Source organism: Rhea pennata, chromosome 3 (genome assembly GCF_028389875.1).
Source record: "Rhea pennata isolate bPtePen1 chromosome 3, bPtePen1.pri, whole genome shotgun sequence".
NCBI lineage: Eukaryota > Metazoa > Chordata > Aves > Rheiformes > Rheidae > Rhea > Rhea pennata.
The window spans coordinates 17726038-17751269 of record NC_084665.1 but is presented as its reverse complement, the minus strand read 5'-3'; the positions used below and the strand labels follow the sequence as shown (position 1 = coordinate 17751269).

Sequence of the window (25232 nt, the reverse complement as noted above, 5' to 3'; positions counted from 1 at the left end):
TAAAAAATTAATTGGGTTACTTGGAGGGGAAAAATAACTGGTTAAAAAAACAGTACTGATAAAACTGAAAGCACAGGGCAACAGCACATTAACATCAAGACCATGCAGCTTGGGTCCCTTTTCCTTCTACTGAGTATGTAACTAGACAGTCACTTTACACAGATGTAGACAAAACCCCTTTTAGTAAGAGCTGACAAGCTATTGCAGACAACTGTAAAGCTGATGAATGATTGTAAAGCTGATGAATGATTGCAGGTTTTATTTGCAATGAAACACTATCAACTGGAAAAAAACTGTTGAACTTGTATGAAACAAAGATGTGTGAGTTTTCACACACTGCTTGTAAAAACAGTTTGGATGAAGTATTTATATGCTGAAACTTGACCTGCTAAAAGGTAGTTTCAAAAATCTCTCTGCCTCAAATGCCTATTGAACACTCTATCTCTCTCTCTCTCTCTATATATATACATATATATATATATATGTGTGTGTGTGTATATATATAGTGTGTGTGTGTATATATATGTATATTTTTTGCTTCAGGAATAATACGTACTCAGAATATTTGAAGTTTATTGTTTTGGAATTCTTAAATTGTCTTGAACATAAGCTATACAGAACAGGAAGTAGTTAAGGACTGAGTCAAATGAAGTTAGGGAGTACTTTAGGTGCATTTTTTTTCTTAAACTTACAGTGTCAACCTTTTTAAGTAGTGGATTAAATCATGGTAAATGGTTAAATGAGAAGTTCCTTCCATCTTTCAAGTAGTAACTCTGAAACATATTTTAATTATTTTGAGAGATAGGAACATCCTTGAATTCTAATAATTGTCTTCTAATACAGATCAGAGTTTCACTTACAGTATGACTTGAAAAGGGGGTGGAAGTTTTTACTCCTCTTTGTCTTTTTCACTCTTTTTTTTTCTTTTTTTTTTTTTTAACACATAGCATAGGTTTGAAAGGTAGTGTTGTTCTGTTCCTATGGAACTTAGAGCTTGTCTGTCCTAGGAAATTTCATGATTACTGGGTAATGTCATTGTAATAAAATGTCTCTGCCATTTAAGATGGGAGGCTTTTGAAGTTAAAAATAAAAGCCCGACGCTATTTCAAACACTGAAATCAATATCTAATGAAGACCTGACAGAGAGGAAAACTTTATGAAAATGCTGCTGCTTGTTTTTTCCCGCTTTTTCAATGAGAAGGGATCTCTCTGCTTCCAAGATCCAAGCTTTATTCCAAGGAGAATATCAGGGGATACCAGACTTGACAGCCTGTATATCTTGGGAATTAAAGGGCAAAACATGAAACAAAATATATCAAACTCCTTGTTTACCATTCCTTTACCAAGAAAAGTCAATACTTTTGTAGTCTGTCTTGGAGTTTGAGTTGTTTAACATGCCTGAGGTTGTTCATATCCCACAGTTTCTAATGTGGCTAGTGCTGTTACGCTTCATACACTACAGTTCCTGTGCAATTTTTGGGGCTGCTCGTCAAGAAAAATCTTTAGTAATGAATATGAGATACTTATTAGTCAAATGCTTCATATTTTATTTGTTTTTGGATTCTTTTTCCCTATTTGTATTATTAACTTTAACAAATGTAGAACAAACTATCACTTTGATACCTTCCCTCCCACCATCCAATATATGTGCAGGAGTTCTAGATGTCAGACTGGAAACAAAACAGTGAAGAATTGAGGGCCTGAGTTGGGTAAGGTGTGGAAATTGGTCTGAATCAATATACAGTATTCTTTGTTAGCATACATGTACAGTGCTGGAACATGTTACTGTTCATCTTGAGCATCTACAGTAATAGTATTAGTAATCATCCTAATATAGCTTCACATCTAATACACAGGCAGATGTGTGTGTTGGGGGGGGGGGAATCACTTTAGAATGGAGCTGAAACATAGTTGTCAAATCTCTTAAGAATGTACCATAACAGAGCAATGCTTAAGTATAGGACTCTGAAAAACTCTAATAATGAGGTAGTATACTTATAAGTGAGTCTTTGACAGTTCATGTATGTTGGAATTCTACGTTAGGTAACTAAGTTAAAGGCCCATTTGTGTTCTGGTTCAAATTTCAATGAATAGAATATTTTTGTATAGCTTATGTCATGGGTGCAGTATTGGAAAGTAATATAAAGATTAAGTAAGTTGAATTTCTGAAGAATGGCACTCTAAAATTTATGCTTTCCTGCTGCTTTCACTGCATTTATTAGATGTTAAAATACTGTCATGTTTTAAATTTGACATGAAAGATGACTTACTGTCTTCTATTTAACTTTTGGAAAGAGATATCTGGTAACCTCAGGGAGACTTAGGGTGAGTTACAGTGGTGGTGATGCTAATTAAACTTCAAGGATTTACATTGTGTTTTTTGTTGTTGTTATTTAGCCAGCAACAGCTGAAAAATCTCCAAGCAGCTTTGGGCAGTAGATTGGAAGAATCTCTGTGCATAATCAATGAAAAAGTACCTTTTAATGACACGAGTAGGTATTGCTTTGTTTTGTTTTTTCTTGGCTCTCTTGCTGAATTTGGGTATTCATCTGGAGGTACTGAATTAAAATACACTAGTTGTAAGAAGAGTTGGACATCTAAATAGACAGACTCCTGGAACTTATTGTAATATGTATTCATGACGCTAGTCATCTTTTGTTTAGTGATCTAAAAATACCAAGTTGTCATTTATATAAGAAATAAAAGTTAAAGCTCTTGAAGGCTTTCCAAATAATTTATTGGAGTGGCTTAGTGTTGCCAGTACATTTTATCAGTGTTTCCACAATCATCTAAAAGAATATTATTTTTGGCAGGGTATATTCAATAGTTGCAGTAAGTAGCAGATGCAGAAATGTTATATCAATACTCAAATTTAGATTATTAGCAGCAGGAAGTCTATCAGCATGCCTGGACCACAAAACACCTAAGCAAATTCTTATCCATGGTTTATTGCACACAGTTCTGTACGGTACTGTGTTGTTTTTCAAGCTAATAATAAAAAAAAAAGCTCAGATTCACCAGCGTTTGTTCTATTTTTTTTATTCATCAATAACTTTCTTAGTTAAACTTCAGTAGCAAAGACACATCCTAGTTGAACTTCATGTGTTAGAAACAATACTGAAATTTTTTAGGGCATTCAGTTTTATGTTTTTGTCTTTATGGAATAAACTTCACTAAGTAGAAACTGAGCCATATTTCCCTCATCAAGCTGTAGTAAGTCTACTTTGTTTTTTTCTAGTTTTAGAGAGCAAACAGAAACCAGAGCTCACTCTGTAGCAGATCCTCTGTTCTTCTGAATATGACTTCAAAGCTATGCTGTTATTTCATCATTTTTGTTTATATTCTTAAGGGAAAAACAAATGCTTTTGAGTTTGGGACAGGAACTATGACCTGAATTAGCCTTTTCTTCTACTTCAATCATGAATAAATGAACAGAAGTGCAGAGGATACCATGAAGTTGGGAATGATCAACTTTTGCACCACTTTGGTACCAGAATCCATTTGTGTGTGCTGGATCAGTGCTGTGTACTGTCCTAAATAGCCTGAATAGTAGGCAGCCCTTGAGTGGGCAGGCAGTGAAACTAGCAGGAGCTGGAATGCAGGAAGAGTTGAAGGTAGCGAACTGTAGCAGAGAAGTAGAAGCAGAGGTGGCTGTTTCCTGTAGTTCTCAAGTTTTCATTGGTAGAAGCTCTTCCACTCCTGCACCTGGCCCATTCAGTGCTAAACTTGAGTGTTTTGACAAGCCTTAGACTCTCCAAAAGCAGATCTGACTGGGTGCTGCAGAGGAGAGGCTTCGTGGTTCTCTAATGGGTTGGCAATCCAGTGAGAGTCTCCTCTTACAGACACCAGATCATCCTCTCTGTGGGAGGTGTATGTCATGTGATGTATTATGCTTAGGTGTTGGTGCTTTGGTCTGATATCCTTTCCACTTCTCTTTCCTTCTTGCAAATAAAGGTTATTTGGCAGCTGCTGATGCTTAGTTATGCTGCTCTGGCTTCATTGGCTGACTAGTACAGGTGGTTCTCATTTTAGTGGGAACTTTAATGCAAATAATTTGTTTAGCTGCTCATTTAACTGCCATGATAATGTGTTATAATGTTTTTGCTTGAGTAGAAAACACTGCAAATAACGGACAGATCTCTAAAAGATGAATAAGAATCTGCAAGTGTTTGTTTGCTATGGATTACAAATTTCTTACAATAGGCTGTGTAGTTGGTTACTCATAGCTGGCTTCAGTTTCAGCAGCACTGGTACAAGAAAATGAAGCATCAGTTTGTAATCAACAAATGCAGTACGCAGTGGAGCTTTTTAAGCACAAACCAAACTACAAGAAAATCATGTAAGAATAACTTGTCTTACTTGACTGTCTCTGGAACTTAATTAAACTTCAATTAAGTTTGAAGATCATGTTGAGTTCTTCAAGGATTTTTAAGACCTTTCACTGTTTTTCAGTGAAAAATACTGACCTTTTGAATAACAATATAAGGCTGCTGATGGCTTTTATATGACACTTCACTGATTTTGGATGGATAAATTTAATCTACAATTTGAGGCAAATGTGAAAGTGCCTTCTCCACTGTTGGTCATAGTAGCAGCTCTTAAATAAGGATGTTTAGGCCTACTTTACTGAAGTCAATCACATGGATATTTTTAGTAACTGATACTTCTGCACTGAGAATTTTCATTTTAAAAATCATTTTTTGACTAAAAAAATGTGCTATCTGGAAAGTATGATTTAATAAGTATATGTAACTTGTTTTGTCTTGTAGGATCTCTTCGGTACAATGCTCTTAATGTACCATTACACAATAGAAGATATCAGGTAAGCACTTCTGTGGCTTCAAGTGTAAAGATCTAATTTTCTGCACTGGTCTAGAATAAAACCAGTCATTTTAGTGACTCTAAATGGCAGAAGATAGGCTGTATTCATGTTATCGTGATACTCCAGGGGAATTTTTGTCCACAAAGCCTTTGTACTTTGCGAAGGTACAGTTTGCATTATTTTCATGTGGAGGAGTGAGTCTTCTACTTAGACTGTAGCTGGTCTTTTGGCCCCTGTGTGATGATTACTGCAGGCTGTTAACTTAAGTTAGGCTTAATATTTGCCTGTAATGAAAGGTGTTTATCGGAAATTCTTATGGCTTTGCTAACATGCAGTGAGGTAGAATCTGAACACTTCATTTCTAAACTGACAAAGCTTAAATTAACTTTAAAAGTCTTAAGCTTTTCTGTAGAGAAAAGGTAACTTTGATATCTTGAATTCACGTTTCCTCATGGTCAGCTTCTTTTCAGTCACATTGCTTGGGCTCCAAAGAATATTTGTATTTGTAAACTATACATCGATGCATACACTAGAATACCATATTAGTTTGTTACCTATCAATAATTGTAATCCTTTCAAGCATCAAATTGTTTATCTTTGAAAACTCTGTATGGTTCATTCCCATTTTATTGGATACTTGAGACCCAATCACTCATACAAGTTTAAGTAATAGAAAGCAAATAATTTGTTACATCTGTTACCTGTTATGTGAAATAAAAACAGTTTCTATCTTTAAAGAAAAGTATGCAGTTTCAAATGGTGTTAGGTAAACTTTAAGGTATAATAATTGCTGTTATCCTGTATTTTTGGACTGAACTAGTAATGGGAAAAGAGTGTGTCATAGATGGTGAATTAATCTTTTTCTTATATTTAACTACAGAATATTTTTCTTATTTAAATAGATATACCTCAAATATAATTTTTTGTAACTATCTTTACAGCTGAAGTTGCGAGACCTTGCTGGGCAGGCACTAGCTTTTGTTCAAGATCTTGTAACAGCTCTTCTGAACTTTCATACATACACTGAGCAGAAAGTCCAGATATTTCCTGTTGATTCTGCAACAGACACTATATCACCATTAAATCAGAAGGTAAAGCTTACTGATGTCAGTTATAAGTTTATTCAGTTATACTGATTTTCAAGATCAGATAATTTTGATCATGGAAGTTTCTTCAACCACTGTTAAAAGAATGCTAAGAATATGCTCCTGAGGGGGCAACCTCTCTTTTGTGGGAGGATTTTTTTTTCCCCTTATTGAATGAGTTATTTGAGTGTGGTCAAGGGTATAGTTGCAGGGAATTATCTTCTCTTGTGCCTTTGCTACAAAAGAAACGTGATAAATCAAAGCCTTTCTTTTTTTTTTCTTTTTTTCTTATGGGGGGGGGGGAAGTGCTGCTTTAATTTGCATTTATGAAAAGTTTAGGTGACTGCTTTAAAATACCCAAGTATTGCACTATTAGAATAGATACTTGTCTTATTTACTGTAAAAATACAATAGGGGATGGAAAATGTTGGGACAGAATGTCTTGTGTTTAACTGCAGTGTAAAATCAACTGAATGTAAGGTAGGTTTATGTAGGAGAGAGCTTGGACTCTATTCCATCATCGAACATTAACCTTATAATCTGGTTTTGGGTTATCTGTGTTACCATCTTTCCTATAAGTGTTATGAAGTGTCATGTCTGTAAAGCATGTTGAAATTATATTAAACCCCCGCCCCTGCTCTTTCCATGAAACTGTGGGAAGATGCTGCTAAGCTGCAGCCTGTGACTTGTTATGCCATGAAGCACAAAACAGAACTTTATGCAGGCGTAAATGTGTGTGGGGCATGCTTTGCTGTAAACTTACTTTAGTATCTAAGTTGTTGACTATGTAGTTCCAATGGACCTATGCATATTTCAGTTGTGAGATAATCTAGTTTTTCTGATTCAGATGATGATTTCAGTTTGGTAGGTTGAAGGTATCAGACTTAAGCCACAAAAAATAGACATTTCATTCATTAAATGTTAGTAGCATGTGTAGTGGCAATGTAAACTATCCTAAAACTTTCTTGTTCTTAGAAGGACCGCTTTAATCTCTTTGCAGTCAGCAAATATGCATGCGCAGATGTTTACCCACTAGAGAAATCCCATTCCATTTACCTTTTCAGTCCCTTCAGCTATATGAATCAAGGATAAGCTTTCTCAGATGTTAGCGTAGATCTTAATTTGAGAAGGAATAGGGTTTTCTTGTTCCTGCCACTAAACACACTCAAGATAGTACATTCTTCTTGTGAAAACTATGTTGTTCTGTTATCTCCCAAATTCTTTGGGGCAGGAGCTGTCTCCTTATCTACATGGCCTAGTATGGTGATTGAATTCTAGATATTAATGCCATTTATACTAAGTAAGTAAAGCTAGATTTCTTAACCATCACTTTTTGCACTTTTTTATTCTTAACGTCGTGGTTAATACTTCCCCATTGCTTTTCAGCAGAGAAAAGTGCTTTCACATAGCTGAAACTTGCAGCTTCATCAGAACTGTAATTTGATTGTTTTTCTGATAATTGATTCAGTAGTTCAGGCTTTTTTTGTCCTCATAATTGTCTCTTGTAGTCTGCCCCTACTCTGGTTTATTTATAACCAAATTGCCTCCATGCGCCTTACTGCTTAGGGCTTTTGCTGTGGCTTTCCAGCAGCTAAGCATCTTTTGTCACTCACTGAAGCTGCTCCTGAATTTTGGGGTATCTGTTTGCTTGGCAAGTGTTCTCAGTGTGATCTTAGCTCCTCCACTGAGTGGTTCAAAAAAAGTCTCCCCTTAATGCAGTAGAGAAAAAGAGACGTTAGTGTCATGTAGTGGCTTAGAGCACTTGCACTGATTTATTTTTCCCCAACTCCAGGTTTTGTCTGGCGCTTTCAAGCTATTTCCCCCAACAAATACTCAAAGTAGATGTGGACAATTCCCTTCCAGGTTCAAGTATTCCTTTTCTCTTTAAGTATTGAATTGCTGGGTTCTATTGGGTCTTCAGCATCATACTAGATAACTCCAGTCCTCTTGCAGTACAAGTCAGGAGCATTCTGCATGTGGTATCTCTTCCTTAGATTTAAGAATTTTCTCTAATTCCACCAGATTTGTGCATGCATGAATGAGAGCTGAGCATCTCTTCTCGTTAACGCTATGTTTCTGCATCATAATAATATGTAATTAAATGGAAACTTATCATGCCCTACTTGCCTGGGATCTTTAGCTACTTTTGTAATAATCAAAGGTGAAGGTACCTTTCTGTGGAGCAAAAAACACCCCCAAGTTTACTTTTGGCTTTTTATATCAATCTATGGAAAAAGCTTTTTGTAATACTGTGGTATTAAAGTCAAAAGCTGATGTTACAGTTACATTTCAATTGTGTGAAAGAGTAAATACCTTAGTTTTCAGGTATGTACTTTTTTGAGAGGAAAAAAAATTATAAAAGTTATTTAAGGGACTTTTAGCAAAGTCAGGCAGCTGTATGAGGCCAAAATTTCGCAATTGGTCTAACTTGCTATAGCTACTGAAAGTAGCAGTTCTCCCTTTGATTAGTTACCGTTTCCTCCTTTGTATTGGCATAAGCATGTTTTGACTAATGCAGCAAAGTGAATTAGAAACAGATCCAGATTAAAATTTACCTTTTTTTGTTGTTAGTTTTAACCCAGTCTCTGTGCATCATGGCTGTGCAAATGTTCGTGCTGATACACAGGACAAGGATGGTATGTGAACAACATGTGTGAGGAAAGTAGAATAACTCATTTTAGTGGCTTAATAGGTGCATGAAACTAGCCTTAATTTGATATAGTTGAGCTTTGAGGGAGTTCAAAACCTTGTACTTGAAAAGCAGAAGTTTGGTGTGCTGTGCATGGCAGTTAAAGGGAGATAAGATACCATGGAAAGCCCTAGGTGGGGTTTTGTCTGAACTTCTGTTGTAGTTTTCACCATATCCCACTTTCCCTCAAGGTGTGTGTTAGTCTACCCTGTAGAAGAGGTGACTATACATCACTTCACTGTTACATCTTTTAATCGAACTGTTTAGGATTATCCAAGACGAAAGGTGCTGTATGAAAGTGAACTGTTCAACTGGTAACTTGAAACATTTTGCAAAAGCACACAGCAAGCACCATTTTAAATCTCTCTGTACTCAGTTCTCACAGTATCTTCATGAAAATGCAGCGTATGTTCGCCCTCTGGAGGAAGGAATGCTTCACTTATTTGAGAGCGTTACAGAAGATACTGTGACAGTGCTGGTAAGATTTCTTATTTTTAGCCTTGAGAAAGCTCTCTGCTCTACAAAAATACTAATGTGTTGTTTTCCTTCCAGGAAACAGCTGTGAAATTGAGGGCTTTTGCAGAACACTTATCTTCATACTTAAACTTTTTAAGAAAGATTCTTCCTTACCAGTTAAAAAGGTACTTTTGATTTAACAGGTCAAGTTAAAAGGATGCTAAGTATGTCAGGTTTTCACCATTAGCAATGTTTAACACTCAGATATCAAGTCAACCCAAAGAGAGCTTTTTCTTCTGGCTCTTGAGCCTTTAGGTTTGTGTTGGCATGTGGGTGTGTTTTTTTCTTCCTTCTAGCTGGTCATTAGAGCTGAAAACATGTATTTTAAAAGCCTTTCTGCTTACAGATAAGGCTTTAATGAAAGATGAATTGGCTTTTTTTGTTTTTTAAATCATATTTTTCAATAGCACTGATACTCTTCAGGTATTGTAGGCAGTAATTGTCAATTTTCTGAGTCTGTCTAGAGATGCAAATAACACTATATAAGAGCTAGAGATGCAAAGTAAACTAAGCCAGATGTACTCATGCACTCCGTTCTACAGTGAAAAACTTTGTTCCTGAGTGTTTTGAGGGGAGATAGACTGTCACTGTAAAGTAACACTTAAAAAGAGATTTTGGATTGAGGAAGAAGAAAGAGCTTATTTTATGTCGTCTTTGTGCCTCTTCTCCTCCACTTCCAGCTTAGAAAACAAAAGAAATTCTTTATATGGTAAAGGAAAAGGTCTTTAAACTGATACTTTCAATTCCTTGCCAGGGATATATACAGCTCTGCTCCTCAGGAGGTCCTGTCTTTTGACTGAGGCTTCCAAGAACTGGGCTTTTACATGCAGTCAAATTGTCATGTATAGCTAAGTTACTCTAATATGTTAACATTTCTAAAATAAATTCCTAGTTCATTATCGCTTTGGGCTTGGGGTGTGGAGAATGCTACTTATCTACCTCCAGAATCACAAACTTGTTTCTCATTATACTTGTGTGTGTTTTCATATTTTCCTAGTTTGGAAGAAGAGTGTGAGTCTTCTCTTTGCACAGCTGCCTTAAAAGCTAGAAATATGGAGTTACACAAAGACATGAAAAAGTTGACTGCAGTCTTTGAGAAGCTGCACACTTACATTAGTCTTCTTGCTTTGCCAAGTAAGTGCCTGTTTCGTTTCAGCTACTTTGAGACTGCTGCTTTCTAGATACAGACTGAACTATGGGGCAGGTGAGTTCTGCCTGTGCCCTGCTATATTGGAACCCTGGGACACTGAGTGCACTGCAGGACACTTTTCTTTCTATATGCCACTTTCTCCCCTCCCCTTCTGGATGGATGCGGCTAGGATGCAGACCTGGAAGTTAACAAGCAATCCCATTTATTACATTTTAGATAGTCATAGTTAACTGTAGAGAAGAAACTACTGTAAATTTTTATAGTATGATTGACACTACCTCTTTTGTCATCACTTAATAATTGTAATAAACTGAATTTCATTATTATCTCTTTCAGTTCTTACTCATAAGGTTATTCAGCTACAACTTGTGGTTATAACTTAGTAAAATCAAGTCAAATCTTTGGGTAGGGGAACAATATCCAGATGCTTGCTGTAGATAGTAAGAGCAGATAGTTATTGTATAGCTTCAGGCTTTTTCAGCCTTCGCTTCTTAGGACGGAGATAGTGCTCCAGTAATGAAGTAAGTATGTAAATGTTTTGATATGTGTAATTGATCTTTGAGACAAAAATAGCTGCATGTATTTGTAAAGTCTAAATTAAATATAAAATACTTGGAAGTCTTTGACCTACTTACTGTGACAAAATTCAGTAGAGAAATTTAATATGAAAGGGGAAATTTTTAATCAATGAATCTTTCTTCTGTTCTAAAGGTTATACCCCCATGCAAATGTTTCTAGTAGGTAGGAATTGGGTGCTTGTTCAGAGCTAACTTTTTTCATTCATGATTGAACTTTAGTTTTCTTACTTTTTACATGATACTCTTTAGGTACAAAACCAGAAGGTCTTCTTAGGACAAATTACAGCTTTGTATTTACAACTATTGCTGCAAATCTTCATGGATTTCATGACATTCTGAAAGGTGAGAGGAATGGGGTAGTGGTATGTTTCAGCTTTGCTACTTTCTTTATAAATATATATACACACACGAACTTTCTAACAGTATGTTAGATGTGTAATATGTGATTAAAATATAATCCTAATCAGTAAAGGCAAAACAATCAAATTAAACCTACTAACTATTTGTTTTGGGGATACGTGCATGTTTCTCATTCCTCCATTTTGCTAGCTTTGTTCTTGTAAGATGCTGGAAAACTTAACTATGGTTCTCTAGAATCACCCTGAACAGTATCACTTCAGTTTCCGAATTGTATTGCTGTAGTGAACTAGCAGACAGAATGGAATGCCATTAAATGTACATATTTTCCCCTGCTTATATACAGTTCACCTAGTCTCAGCAATCAAAATGGAATTTTTCCTTACAGTTTTTAGGTGAGTTACTGTTTTAACGTGAATATGTAACCAAAGAAGTTAGCTTTTATTTTGAAATTGTAACTTTCTCCTTGAAAATAGCTTATGCTATCACTTATCAAAAGGATGTGGATATATTACATTCTCAGTCAAGTACTGTTTGGTTAAACTGAGGGAGGAGGGATTAGAAACACTAATGGTTCTCTGTTTGTCTTTATTCTAGAATATTCTGTACCATATAGCTATTCCCAGAGACTATATTCAGCATAGTTGAATCATTTTGATGCTAGTCAGCTGTATAAACATTAAACTTCTGTAATCTTAAACAAAATGTATCTTGATTCTTCAGGCTGTTAGTAACAAGTCAATAGTATTGCCTAATTTTTCAGAATCCTTATTATAGTAAGTCTTTATATAAATTAAAAAAAATGATTGTTGGTTTAGTCTCTTGTTTTTTGATGTTCAGTCTTGCAGCATGGGTGAGATATCCCTTCTAGTGCCTCAGAGTTGCTGTAATTCCAGCAACCTCAAGACAAAACTTTTACCTTAAAAAAAAAAAAAAAAAAAAGTGAAAAGAATCTGTTAATAGAATCATTAGCTAACAAGAGAATTATTGTGCTTCACACCTCCTGTCCCCATATGTCAGATTTTTTTTATTCTTTTTCTCTCCTCCCTTCCTCACCAACCCAAACTAATTGCCAGCTTCCTAAACTTGCCACAAAACATGATTTCTTTCTAGTGGTGATAACCTGGAATTTCTCCATTCTGTAGCAGTAGTTTTTATTGTAATAAGTTTATTTGTGAAATAATTGCTTATTTCTAACTAAACCAAAATTGAAAATTTCTGTTCTTCCGTGGTAAACACTCTTTTTTTTTTTTGGTGCTCTTGAAATAAGTGTATGGAAACTACCACAACTTCATAAATGACTTTCAAAAAATTGATCATTTTCTCTTAAGATTGTTACTATTTTTAACTGAAAGAATTACTAAAATTAAAACGTCATACCTTCTAAGTCATGTGAATTTAAGACTCTAGTATCAAGCATTAGTAAAAATCTTGGCATCTCTGTATGTGGAGATGGTAAGTATACTTTTGAAATGAAGTGCAAGTTTAAAAGGACCTTGGCTGCCTGGTATAGCTGTGATTTTGGGGATACAGAGGGCACTTGAAAATATGTCCTTTTATTCTGTCTTTTGTAACAAGCATAATATCTATTTCTTAGGTTTGTAAACAGTTGTCCAAGGCAGTCTACTGAAGAATTAGTTATAGGAATACCCAGACTAACTTTTTATGCAGCTTATTTGCAGAAGAGAATGTTCAAAGCCAAAGCTGTAAAAGTTGAATTTAAAAGTGGTTACTTAAACAGATCGAAGAAATAACTGTTCTCTTCTTCTTTAGACATTTCCAAGCACTACAGTCAGAAAGCAACTTTAGAACAGGAGGTTCCAACAGCCACGCAAAAACTTGTAACAACAAATGACTGTATTTTATCCTCTGTTGTGGCTTTAACAAATGGAGTGGGCAAGGTAATGGTTACTTTTTTTATTTCAATATAATGCCTCTTTTTTTTTAAAAAAAAAAAAAAAAAAAAAAAGCTTGCCTGAGTTAAGATTTGAGAAATGTATTTATCACTGTCTCTATTAGTAATATATAGTATCAGTTTATTTTAAGCTGTTTTCAGGCCATATGTTAAAAGGGACTGCATGTTTGATAAGAATAGATACTGCAAAGAGGATGCCATAGTAAAATCTATAAATGTGCAAGAGAAGTGAACTTTTGTGAATTTCCTTTTGTTGTGAAATCCAGTGTAACACTTTTTTTTTTCTTGGTGCATCTAGATTGCCTCGTTCTTTAGCAACAATTTGGATCACTTCACTACTTCGTTGAGTTATGGGCCTAAAGGAGGAACAGAGTTCATCAGCCCTCTTTCGGCTGAGTGTATGCTGCAGTACAAGAAAAAGGCAGCTGCCTATATGAAGTCTTTGAAGAAGGTTTGTTCAGCTAGCAAGCTTGCACAGGGAAACGACAGTTCACTTATTGTTATGTCAAAGAATCCAAACTAAGGATTTCTAGTATTTGGAATGAATTTTCCTCTGAATAGAAAATCCCTCCCTGAGGAAATGGGACCATTAAATTCTACAATAGAATTGCTTCTCTAAAGAATGTATTTGTCCTCACAACTGAGGGTACATGTTGATTCTATTGTCCACTTCCACAAATAACTTCATGCCAGGGCTCCCAGGAGAAGACAGTTGCTTATTTAAATTTCTTACCATACTTGCTAGAAATATGGAGTGATTTATGTTAAACTCATATACTTGCTTTGACTGGAAGATGCTGCAGATTAGCAGGTGAAAAAAATAATTGAAAAGGATGTATCCTGGAAAAAAATGTGCTGAGCTAAAGGGCTAAATAGTACCAGATCTCTCCCCTCTGTTCCCGTAAAAATGAGCAAGTAAGTGGTAGTGTACTTGATGATTTATCATTAAACCACTTTGCTGTGATTTATGTCAAGTGGACTTAAAGCTGCATATGATCATTAAGTAACAGATGGAGTATTCTGAGCTTTTTTTTTTTTTTTTTTTTTTTTTTTTTTTTTTTGATCAGGTATATGTTACTTTATTTGGAGCTCAAGCTAGCTCTTCTACTGGCTGTTAAATATCTGGAATATTTTCCCTTTAGTAAAAGGGATTAGGGACAGAAAGGAGGGCAATAAGAAATAAACATAGAAAATACAAATTCTGTTCTACTGTGAAATGTTGAGGTTTCTTTTTCTTTCTGCAGCCTTGTTCAGATTCAGTGCCTTATGAAGAGGCTTTGGCCAATCGCAGAGTTCTTCTGAGCTCCACAGAAAGCAGAGAAGGCCTTGCACAACAGGTATTCCGGTGTAAATTTAACTAACATTTAATATATGTTGTAATTATGTAAAAGGTAAAGCAGTATTGGATAGCCTCCCTGTATATTTTGAAGCTTAAAATTAGACTGGAGTATCTTGAGTTTTGAGAGTAAAAGCTATTATTCTTGTCATGCTATGTTATCCAGGGTTTGCTCTCCTGTACCTGTAGCAGATACATGTAATTATGAAAGACTATCTTATGCCATTGATGTCTTCGTTGTATAAATACAGGATGCCAGGCAATCTTTACCTAATAATTTAGATAAATTCAAAATAAGGCAAGAATAAAGCATATTAAGATACCCATTTCTGTTACATGCTGTTCTGAATGTTCTCTCAGACTATATAGAATCTGTCAGCACTGGTTACAGACAGTGATTTTCTTTTTAAATAAGGAATATGTGGCTACTTTTACCGCTTCTTCATGTGTCTTGTTTCTGGCAACTGAGGCACTGGGAGATTAAACAGTATTTAAAAGTTATACAGAGACAGGAAGACTGAGAAGAAGTGAGACTTTCAGACTAACCTCAGTTCTCTACTGATTTGAGCGCTCTGATTGTGCTTGAGTCATTCTGGTTTTGCTTTTTGTATGGTGTGGGATATTATATGTCCTTTTTTCTCCAGAAGAAGCTTTCTGTGATTTGCAGTGGCCCATATTCAAAGCTAAATTCAAATACAAGAAATGAAATATATGGAATGATAGCTATAGTTTTCATATCTGGATAAGTTGAGGGGTTCTGTGGTTTGGTTTGGTTTTTAAGCATCGAACAAGACAGTGCTGGCCATGTATCTTTCCAGTTTCTATGCGATTCTTCTAATCTTTACCAGCTGTAACTTTCATCTAATGTGATGCTCCCAGTTCTATGAGCTGTAGTTGTGTCCAAACAAGGTGTCTACTTAAACATGATAACTTTTGACCACATAACCATACTTATGGCTACAATTCAGATCAGTAGGTGTTTACCTGCTGTCTTGTCCAATTAGTTCAGTTGTGTCATGCTTTCAAATAATACTGCTTTCAAATAGCTCCTGTATTTTGTGTGATGTGTGTTTGTGTCTGGTAACATGGACTGTAAACTTTGCTTCCTAAAGGTTCAGCAGAGTCTGGAGAAAATTGCAAAACTTGAACAGGAAAAAGAACACTGGATGTTGGAGGCCCAACTAGCTAAAATAAAGCTAGAGAAAGAAAACCAAAAACTGAAGCACTCTCTTAGTGGACATTTAGCTGAAACTATACAAGAGCGCTCTGTCTTGCCAAATATAACTGAACTGAAGGAGGAAACCATAGAAAAAAGTCAGAGGGAGCCTGTTAAAAGTGCTAGTCTGGTAAGTGACTCTTTCCTTCAGTGGAGAGAAAAGAAGGGGGGAAAAAACCCGTTTCATTTGGAAGTGACTTCTTGGTAGTACTATTTGATCCATGGAGCACTTTTACTGGAAGTTTTTTGATGGTGTTGAACTGAGTTAACACTTGGTCTCCTCAAATTTGCAAAGCCACTTGTTAATGTTTTCTGCAGAATTTAGAACTGATTGGCTTTTGAGACCTTTTTGTTCAGTAACTTTCTTAGTGGTATAGAGCCACATTTAAAACTCTGCTTGTATGACTGAAGGGGAGGAGTAAAAGGTGCTTTAATTTATTTTATTTTTTTTTTAGTTGAGCCTTGCAGGTAGTAAGTATCTTGGGTCTGCTCTGAGTTACTCACTTTCTTTTTTATCTGTAGATACATTAATGGAAACAAAAGTATGTAATCAGTGGCTTTTTTTTAATTCTCCGTTAATGGGTTAGACTTGCTACAGGTCAGTGTGGTATAACTTAATTTTAGTTCAAAGAAGCCATCACAGTTGTTCATGTTCTCTAGAGCACTAATTTTATAACCTTTGTAAGTTCATACAATATGGGTTAAAAAGTTGCTTTTGGATACTGCAAGCATTCTGTTTTTGCCCTTCTGTGTTGTAAGTGTGTATTGCGGGAGGGGGGGTAGTGGTGGAGGGGAGTGTGTGGTTTTTACCCCCTTTCTCTCTGGTTATCTGATCTAAAAGGATTTTAAAGGGGGTTACATTTTCTCCTCAGTTAACAAAGTGATATTGACAGGGGTATAATCTTTAATGATTTGCTCAGGAATCAATTTTCTCCCCACTTCCTTGCCCATTTCATAAAAATGACAAATCATGTTGAAAATCTAGTGTTTTGAACTAAACTGATGTCTAAAATTTTTGATGCTTTATTTAATTCTTTAGGTGTTTGAGAAGTGTATTCTTTTTTTTTTAGCAGTAATACTTAGTATCACTCACATGTCAACATTCCATATTTTTATTTCTTATCTTTTTGTCTTCCTGTCAATGTCAAACAAATTCTGACTCTATGGAGACACTTGTTCTCAAAGCTCGTTCTTTATACGCATTGTGTGGCTAGATAACTTCTCTGCTAGAGTTCTATTAGTTCTTCGGCCTGGACTGTCAGTGTACTGGAAAAAGGAGTTTAGAAGATGCTCAAGAAACCTAAGATAGATTTCCTTGCTCTTGAAACCAAGTAATTAAGGAATACCTTAATGCATTGAAATATTAACATTTTTTTGTGATTAAGCTATGTAATCAAACAAGCTAGCCGTATCTTGCTTCCCCCCACACCATGTACATCGTAAGGCTAATTACTATATGGGATATTTAATATTTAGATAGTTGGTGTCAACTTTAATTCTGCTGAAAGCATTCATCTATATATCTTATTGCTTATGTTGCAGATGGAGATACTTAGATTTTAATTGCTGTCAATTAAAATAAATGTGCAGCATTTTAACAAATACTCAGTTTTAACTTTTGCCACTTTTTTTAATGTGAAGTCCTTTTATGACAGAAGCCAAAATGATTTATATCTGTGGTATGTATTTTTGTAGTTTTCATTTAAGCATATTTTCTGCTTTGTTCCAGATTGGAATGTTGACTATAACTACTGATAATGAAAAGGTATTCTGTTTTGAATGTATCAAAATAGATGAGTCTTAAGAGACAGAATTGAAATATTTAATATTGATAATTTCTTATTGCAATAATGATATGAGTTCCAAATGTAGTATGAATACATGTTCAAGTTTCTGAAACCCATCTATTATTTTGTTCTGAATGCGCAGTAACTCTGGAGTTCTGTGTAATGAACTCTCATATTCAGCTGATTTGTTCAGGTAAGCAGGTCGGGAGCAGTGTGAGCTGTGGTCTAAATCTGTTTTCTGCAGTGTGAGGAAAGCACTGCTGTGTTGGTCCTTCAGTAACACCTACCAGATTCCAAGCCTCAACACTTCCTAGCTGATAAAGTTACTTACACACACACACACACACACACACACACACAAAGTTAAAGGCCTTTCTCTAGCTCTCCTTTTATTTTTTGGCTCTATGGTGAATGTTCCTGGTGAGCTCTCCAAGGAACTGAAGCAGATTACAGTTCAGTGCTTTCCCTTTTTTGTTCATGCAGGAAACAGATGTGTGTTTTACCTTGCTTTTCCTTTTTTTTTTTTTTTTTTTTTTTTTTTCCTGAATGAATAATTAAAAGGGGAGAGGTTGTGGCCAGATAATGACTGATACAAGTTTTTAAAAGCTTCTGTATAACACTAAAATTCAGGGTAATGAGAAGCCATGTGAAAGCTTCTTCTAGTGGGTAACTCTGTAAATTGCTTTAAACTTGCCAGTTTCCTGTAAAGAATTCCACCCAAATGGCCAAATAAACTTCTGGTAATGTGCAGCACTGGAAATAAGGGTTTGGAGTATCTGAGTTGCTGAAATTTGGTTATGCTCAGGAATTCCTGCTAGGAAAAGGTAGCAGATTTTTTGCTGGGTACAAGTAGTCCACTTCTGCAGTAGATTTTTGTCTTTATCAGAGACTTCATGTTAAGCTAAGCAACTCTTACATCTTCACTCAGCTCTCTGTTATCGCAAAAAAAATAAAATAAAAAAAGAGTAAATCAAAGGTGTGCACTTCTTATATGATAGTACTATACAATTGCTTATGTTTGACATTGAAAGTTACCCTTCACCTGCTGTAATTTCAAGTTACCCAAAACTATATGCTTTTGGATAGGGCAGCCAGACCTCAGGTGGGAGGAGGAAGAGTCAATATGTATGTGATGTAAGTAAATTGTTGTGATGTGATGTGCTATTAAATATATTAATATCTCAATCTACTGAAATTTTTTGCTTTGCCAGGCTCCAGATAACGAGTCTCGTGAGGACTTGATAAAAAACCACTATATGGCAAGGATAGCAGAACTTACATCTCATTTACAGCTTGCTGACAGCAAATCAGTACACTTTCATGCTGAGGTGAGCGGGCAGGCAATGCCTATACTGAAAACAGTAAATCCTTTTTGAATTTTCCCAAAGACAGGTGTTATGACAGTGGGTTTAAATATATGCTACTTAATGTTTCAGAAGACTTGTTCCTCAGATATGTAGGTTTTGGCTGTGGTGTAGTATGCGGAAAAATAGGCACTGTTGAAAGTTTCTAAAAATTATTTTTTAGCCTTGTCTTAATTGAATGTATTGAGAAGCACAATAAATGTCACTTAATTATTTATACAAGCTGAAGTGGCTAGTTTTAATTGCCAACCTAGTTTTGACTTTATTTTAAAGTGACCCTGACATTATTCAAAAGTGCTTGAGCATTTGTCATAGTGATTTAAAAAGAGGTTTCTGAGAAATTAGGTTTTAGGCATAAGTAATATTTTAATTTCAAGAACGAACAAGATGCTTCACTTTCTCTGTAGCTGCTGCTTTTCTTTTTAAACCTTAAGTAACTTTTCCTGTAAGTAGTTAATTCCACAGATTAGCTACCAATATGGAGTATGTTGAATCTTCAGATTGGCAGGGCAAATGCTCTGACTTTTTTTTAACAGATGACATAATATGGAGGAATCATCTTTCTCTGATACTTAAGCAACATGTGAAGTGACTCATTTGTGTTGATTTTTACTTATGAAATATTTCCTAGCAGTAATGTGGAAAAATACAAACCAATGTATTTTTGTACAATGTACGTTATACAATGCAATGATGATTCTGTAAAATGAAACAAAAAAATTGAATGTCAACTATTATCTTTGCATGTCAGAATGTGTATAAGCTGTGCTTAAATTTCTTGAAATGTAAGGATTATGATTTACAAAAAGATGAAAACATCCAAAGCATTCAGTTAAAGATGGCAATAGACAAAAAATACTTTGAGACTAATTTTCCTTCTTTCTGCCCTCCTCATCCTGCTCTGATGGACAGTGTCGAGCGCTTGCCAAAAGATTGGCTTTAGCAGAGAAGTCCAAGGAATCGCTCATGGAAGAGTTGAAACTAGCTAGTCAAAACATCAGTAGACTACAGGCAAGTAAAATACTAAATGGCATCGCAGATACATTTTATAGGGTAGCGATATGGGAGGGAAAGTTGAGGGAGAAAAATGAGGGCCATTGAGTGTGGTCATGCCTCTACAGGTCCTTAGTAATGTTATGTAAAAACGATGTCACACGGAAAAAGGATTAAACTAGTGCTTTTTAAATCCATCCATAAAGTGGAATGTCCTTTTAGGAAAAAGGTTGTAGTAGCCCAGCTTGTGTTTTAGAACATTTGACGCCAAGATACTTAAAATGTTTTTCGCATCTAAAGATGGGGTTGTGTGACAGGTTTCAGTGGCTTGCCTTGCTGTGTAAGGGGAGGACTGTTCTGTGTGCAACCAGGATTTACATCCGCTCTTCTCTTCATATCTTCATTCCTAGTAGGATGCAGAGTAGAAACTGATAGGTTTTACTCTAGCTCAGTCAATTTAACTTGGAAACAGGACTAGAAAAGTGGTGCAAATGCATTTTTCCAAACTAAGTGCAGAATACTTAGTCCTTCAAGGCACCTGAGCCTGAAAGTCTTAAATGCCAGGATTTTTTTGATGGGTGGTTTAATACGAAAAAATAAATTTAGAATAGTCTTTTACGAAATCACTTTGAACAGTAGATACTACTGTGCCTAACTTGCTGTGAATTTGCCGCTTTCTCTACTTCCCCATCTCAGCGGTGTGAAGGGGAAGTAAAAAGGAAAATTCACAAGTGTTCAGTGAACAAGTGCTTTCACCTCTTTCTTACTGAGTTAGTACATAGCTTTATTGTTCACTTGCCTGAGACAGTGTGTGCCTAAGATGCTGCATATAAGGAATGAATATTGATGGTAGATGCTTGGAGAAACTGTTCAGGAATACACTAGTATTTTGATTTAATCCCTTTAACAAACTTCCCAAGCAACATCTAGCTGTCAACATGAGATGGTCATCCACAATTACATAAGAAACTATATAATAAGACTAGCAGGTGCACTACTCTTAAATTTAGTCTATATAATACTGAATTGGAGAATTGTTTAGCTCAGAGAACACAGAAGGTAATATAGTCCACTCCTTGGTCAGACCAGAGCTGAGCGAGTTTAGGTTGAATGAGGAGTTCCTTGTATGCCACACTGGCCTTCCGCCACTTTTGATTAATTTTCTGAACATGAGATTATTCTTTTGCTCTGAGGAGGTTGCCCTTGAAGATTAGCCAGCATTCCTGGCATCCCCCTTTACTTTCCAGGGCAATTTTCCATGGAATCTTGCCAGGCAGATCCTTGAAGAAGCTAAACTTTACTTTTCTGAAATCTAGGGTTGTTGCAGTTCTGCTATTTGTCTTGCTTGCTTCCCTCAGGATCTTAAATTCCGCTGGCTTATTGGGTTTCTGCAGCCAACCCTACCCTTTGCTTTCACATGAACTTGCCCAGTTCTTCCTTCTTTTCTTACAACTGTTGATAAGTTGTATCAGGAAATCATCTTTACTATGCTGGAGAACTCCCAGATTGCTTGTGTCACACCATGTTGCCCTTCCAGCAGATGTCAGGATGGTTAAATTCCTTCATGAGCCATAGGGTCTGTGATTATGAGGTTTTATCTGATTCTTAATCAGACATTTTGCATTAGATGCCCACTGCACCACCCTTGTTGGTTTCCTGAGATCTCTACCCATAAGGTTTTAAACATCTTGTCACCTATTTTAAAGTAAAGCTGTGAGCGTTGAAACCACTCCTATGCTTTGAGCACAGCTCCTACCCTTCCCATCCTGTCCTTCCTAAAGAGCCTGTATCTATCACTGCACTCTAGTCATGCACACTATCCTACTGTGTGTCTCTAATCACAGAGAGATCATAGCTGTCCAACTGCATGTGCTGTGCTAATTTCTTCAGCTTCATGTGCTGCATTTGCTCATGTACAGGCAGTCTTCTAAGTCTCTAAATTCTAGTTTTTCCTCAACTGAAAACAAGATTTAACTGCAAATCTCCTAGATAAGCCATGAAGAGTTGCAAAAAATTCCCCAAAAAAGAAAAAGGAAGGGCAGGCTATACATGAGACTTTAGGTAAAAGAAGATAGCTTTTGGGTCTTTTTCATTAAGTGATATTTTTTCCAATCGATTGTCTTAATTGCACGCATTCAATGTCAAAAGTTCTGATTGCTTGGTGGAAATACAAGTTGGTCATTTTGCTGGTTGTCACTAATATTAAGCAAAGGCTTCTTATATCCCCCTTTTTTTTTCCTCTTCTCTCCTTAGGATGAATTGATGACGACAAAGAGAAGTTATGAGGATCAGTTAAGTATGATGAGTGACCATCTCTGCAGTATGAATGAAACCTTAACTAAACAGAGAGAAGAAATTGATACACTGAAGATGACAAGTAAGGTAAGTTGCCAGGAATTGACATTGGGCACTGACTGCAGCTTGCAGCTCTGTGGGTTGCATTTGGCATTTGTGCAATACCAGTGTTTATTAAATCAAGTTACAAGCTATAGTTATTTCAGTCAATTGGAAAAGAAGCTCCAAACCTTGTCCTGCATATTTCAGTTGAAGTAAAGACTATTGGAAAACATACATATGTAAAATACTGAACGCTTTATTCTGTTAATTTGAAGGAGGCCCTGATAATATACCCTCTGATGGCAGATCAGCACTTCTTGTTTTTCATGTGGTGAAAATAAAAATATTTGCAAATCTATTTTGTGATACAAGGTATTCATGCTTCAGTTATAGGTGGGAGTGTCCTCCCTGCACTCCTCTTTTGGTTGCAGTATACTCTATTCTTGGCAGTTACTCTTTTTCTTCTTTTTATTTCCATGTTCTAGCCTATCTTCTTTTTCCTCTGTGAAAATGAAAATATTGCTATTAAAATTCTCTTGTAAATTCTTTAAAAGTACACACTTACAGTTTTTCCAAGCAAGGAGTCTATCCATCAGAAGTAAGTTTTTGACTTGTCTTGCTTATGTTAGTGATGCAATAACTGGAAGTCTGCCACTTGGAGCAGTCATTACTTGAACCGTGGTATATCCTTTTCTGAAGATTCTAGGAAGAAATCAATGTTGTGGAGACATTTGTCCTTCATTAAACTGCCTGTGAAATTAAACTAGCATTATTCTCTGTAATTGTGGGGTGTATGGAAGGAGGTTTTGCTGACGAGTAAAAATTCGTGTTTTGATTAGAGGTCACATGACAGCCATCTTTATTTTTAGACTCTCCTCCCCATGTACAGAACTGTTTTTCTTTAGATGTCTGATTTGGCATTGCGAATTTTCCTCTGGATTAGTTTTTGCTGTGTAGTCTTTTATGTGCTCGTTTTAGAGGGATGCTTTTGACTGTATGCTGACTGTAACACTTTAAAGTGTTTTCTGGAGGTTTTCTACTACTACTAAGAATTGAAGGGGTATATCTCTAAGCAAGTAGTTCAAAATCTAACAGCAACAGACAGTCGTTTTGGTTTTCAAATGCTACCAAAATGCAGAAAGTGATCCAGCTGAAATCAAAGTGGTGCAGTGAAGGCCACTATCATTTGGTGAGAGTTGCTGATTTGATTAAAACAAATACTATCTTAGGAAATAGGAAAACGGTGAATTGTCAGCAAGTAATTATTACACAAGTTTGTTTTAAGCTGTGTTTGCTTTGTGGAATTGTTGAAAGTCTATTGTGAATTGATTGGTTGTAAAATAAATTCTTTCTTTCCTAAACTATTCTGCATACAACCAAGCTAAAATTATTTTTTAAAGCAAAATGGGAGGGAGGAACTGAGGAGATTCAGCATCGTTTGAAGGGAAATTATCCTTTAAGATTTGTATTTGAAATACCACCTAAGGACAAAATATGACTTGACTTGTCTTCGTAGTGCTTACAGTATTTGTGGAATTAATATAACTGAGGTTTTCTGGGGGACATAACTCATTTAATAGTCACTAGTTTAAATAACTTGTAACTCAGTTTCATTTAAAGCAAGATACTTCTGTTTGTTTGAAGGCTCTGGTCCCTCTACTCTCACAGGCTTTGGAGAGGAAGGTCTTTATAGGAAGCAGTCCAGCTGTAAGCTGTCACTGAAAGCTTATGGACTGTTTATTTTCAGTTTCACTGATCTTTATTTGAAGGCATACATTCTCAAGCCTCAGGTTTTTGTATGTAATTTGCATAAACTCTTATCTGAATTATCTATTCTGTTCACTTGTTTCTTGTTGCTACAGGGAAATTCTAAAAAGAACAAAAGTCGATAGTTCACAACTAATCAACTGTCTTCAGAGGCTGCTGCTGCTCAGAACACAGATACAGAAAACTGTGTCCAGTTCCTGTTTGATACAGGAAGCAGAGGTGGTATTCGGTCTAGTAAAAACTGATTTGGTGCTGTAAATGGCTTTCAAACATTTAGAACTTGTAACAGATGAAACACAACTTAATGTTGGCTCCAAACCAGAAAATATACACTCTGTGGATAATTTATATAGTAATTACCTTCAGTTTTTACTGTGCACTTTTTAAAACCAGGTTTTAATTTCATGTTATTACTTCAGATTTTGTATGTTTTCAGATCTGACAGTGCGTTAACTTGGTATCAGTGCAGTAGTTGTCTATTTCTGAGTTAAGTTAAACTGTCAACATGTGTACATCCAGTTACTTGTTAATAGTTTAAAAATAATTTTGAAGACTTTTGGGGGGCTATGCAAGCTGTGCAATTACTGTAAATGTATTGTTCCTGTTCTCGGCTCTTTTGAATTAATTGGGATTGTGGCTTTAAAAATGAATTCTATAAATTCACCCAAGTAAATCGGATCATTCTTATTTTAGACCATAATAATGAAAACCTGCTTGCTTGTATTTGGCACTTTGGATTTTGAAATAAAGAGCACAAATAGTTAAATTGGGATATGTCTATGAAATTGCTTTAAGCCCTTATTTAGTCATTTTGACTACTGAATTAAATAGCTGTTTAAAGCTAGAGCAAAATGTGATTGTAAGATGCCCGAAAAGAGCGAAGCAGTATACATTTGTAGAATAGATCAGCTTACAATGCTTTCTCACGATAAAGAAAAATATGAAATATGTAGAAGATTGAAACTCTGAATTTGCAGAAAGTCTTTGGAATTAAGATGCTATCCTGATGGAGTGGTTTTGGATGAGGATGTGGCTTTTTCTGTGTTTCAGGAAGTCTGTGAGCTTTCAGCCTCCTAAACCTCTTAGAAATTTTAAGTGAAATCTTATTACCACAAGTTTTCATAGCTTTTTTTTTTTTTTTTTTTTTTTTGAAATCGAATGCTGTGCTGCTCAACACTTTACATTGAGCTTCTATTCCATAATTTGTGTTATGGCACTTACTTGTCCCTTACAGGTTTACTCTGATATCAGCTGTATCAATGTGTGTTCTGAGTACGTAATAAAATCAGTTGCACAAAGGCAGCTTGATTTGTTTGCTTC

General features: G+C 35.8%; 1 protein-coding gene across 2 annotated transcripts in view; it reads left to right on the top strand.

Moving 5' to 3' along the window:
• PPP1R21 (protein phosphatase 1 regulatory subunit 21) overlaps positions 1-25214 on the top strand; it is a 31875-nt gene extending 6661 nt beyond the window's left edge. Inside the window, exons 7-22 of one of the 2 annotated variants that reach the window (XM_062571707.1) lie at positions 2398-2492; positions 4770-4822; positions 5764-5913; positions 8973-9074; positions 9149-9237; positions 10110-10246; positions 11090-11182; positions 12971-13098; positions 13411-13563; positions 14357-14449; positions 15561-15794; positions 17394-17429; positions 18663-18779; positions 19728-19826; positions 22062-22190; positions 24008-25214. In XM_062571707.1, coding sequence (XP_062427691.1) covers positions 2398-2492; positions 4770-4822; positions 5764-5913; positions 8973-9074; positions 9149-9237; positions 10110-10246; positions 11090-11182; positions 12971-13098; positions 13411-13563; positions 14357-14449; positions 15561-15794; positions 17394-17429; positions 18663-18779; positions 19728-19826; positions 22062-22190; positions 24008-24037 — 1738 coding nt within the window. In that variant the 3' untranslated portion in view covers positions 24038-25214. The remainder of the gene's footprint in view (positions 1-2397; positions 2493-4769; positions 4823-5763; positions 5914-8972; positions 9075-9148; positions 9238-10109; positions 10247-11089; positions 11183-12970; positions 13099-13410; positions 13564-14356; positions 14450-15560; positions 15795-17393; positions 17430-18662; positions 18780-19727; positions 19827-22061; positions 22191-24007) is intronic. The other variant, XM_062571708.1, reaches the window with a different exon arrangement.
• The last annotated feature ends 18 nt before the right edge of the window (positions 25215-25232 follow it).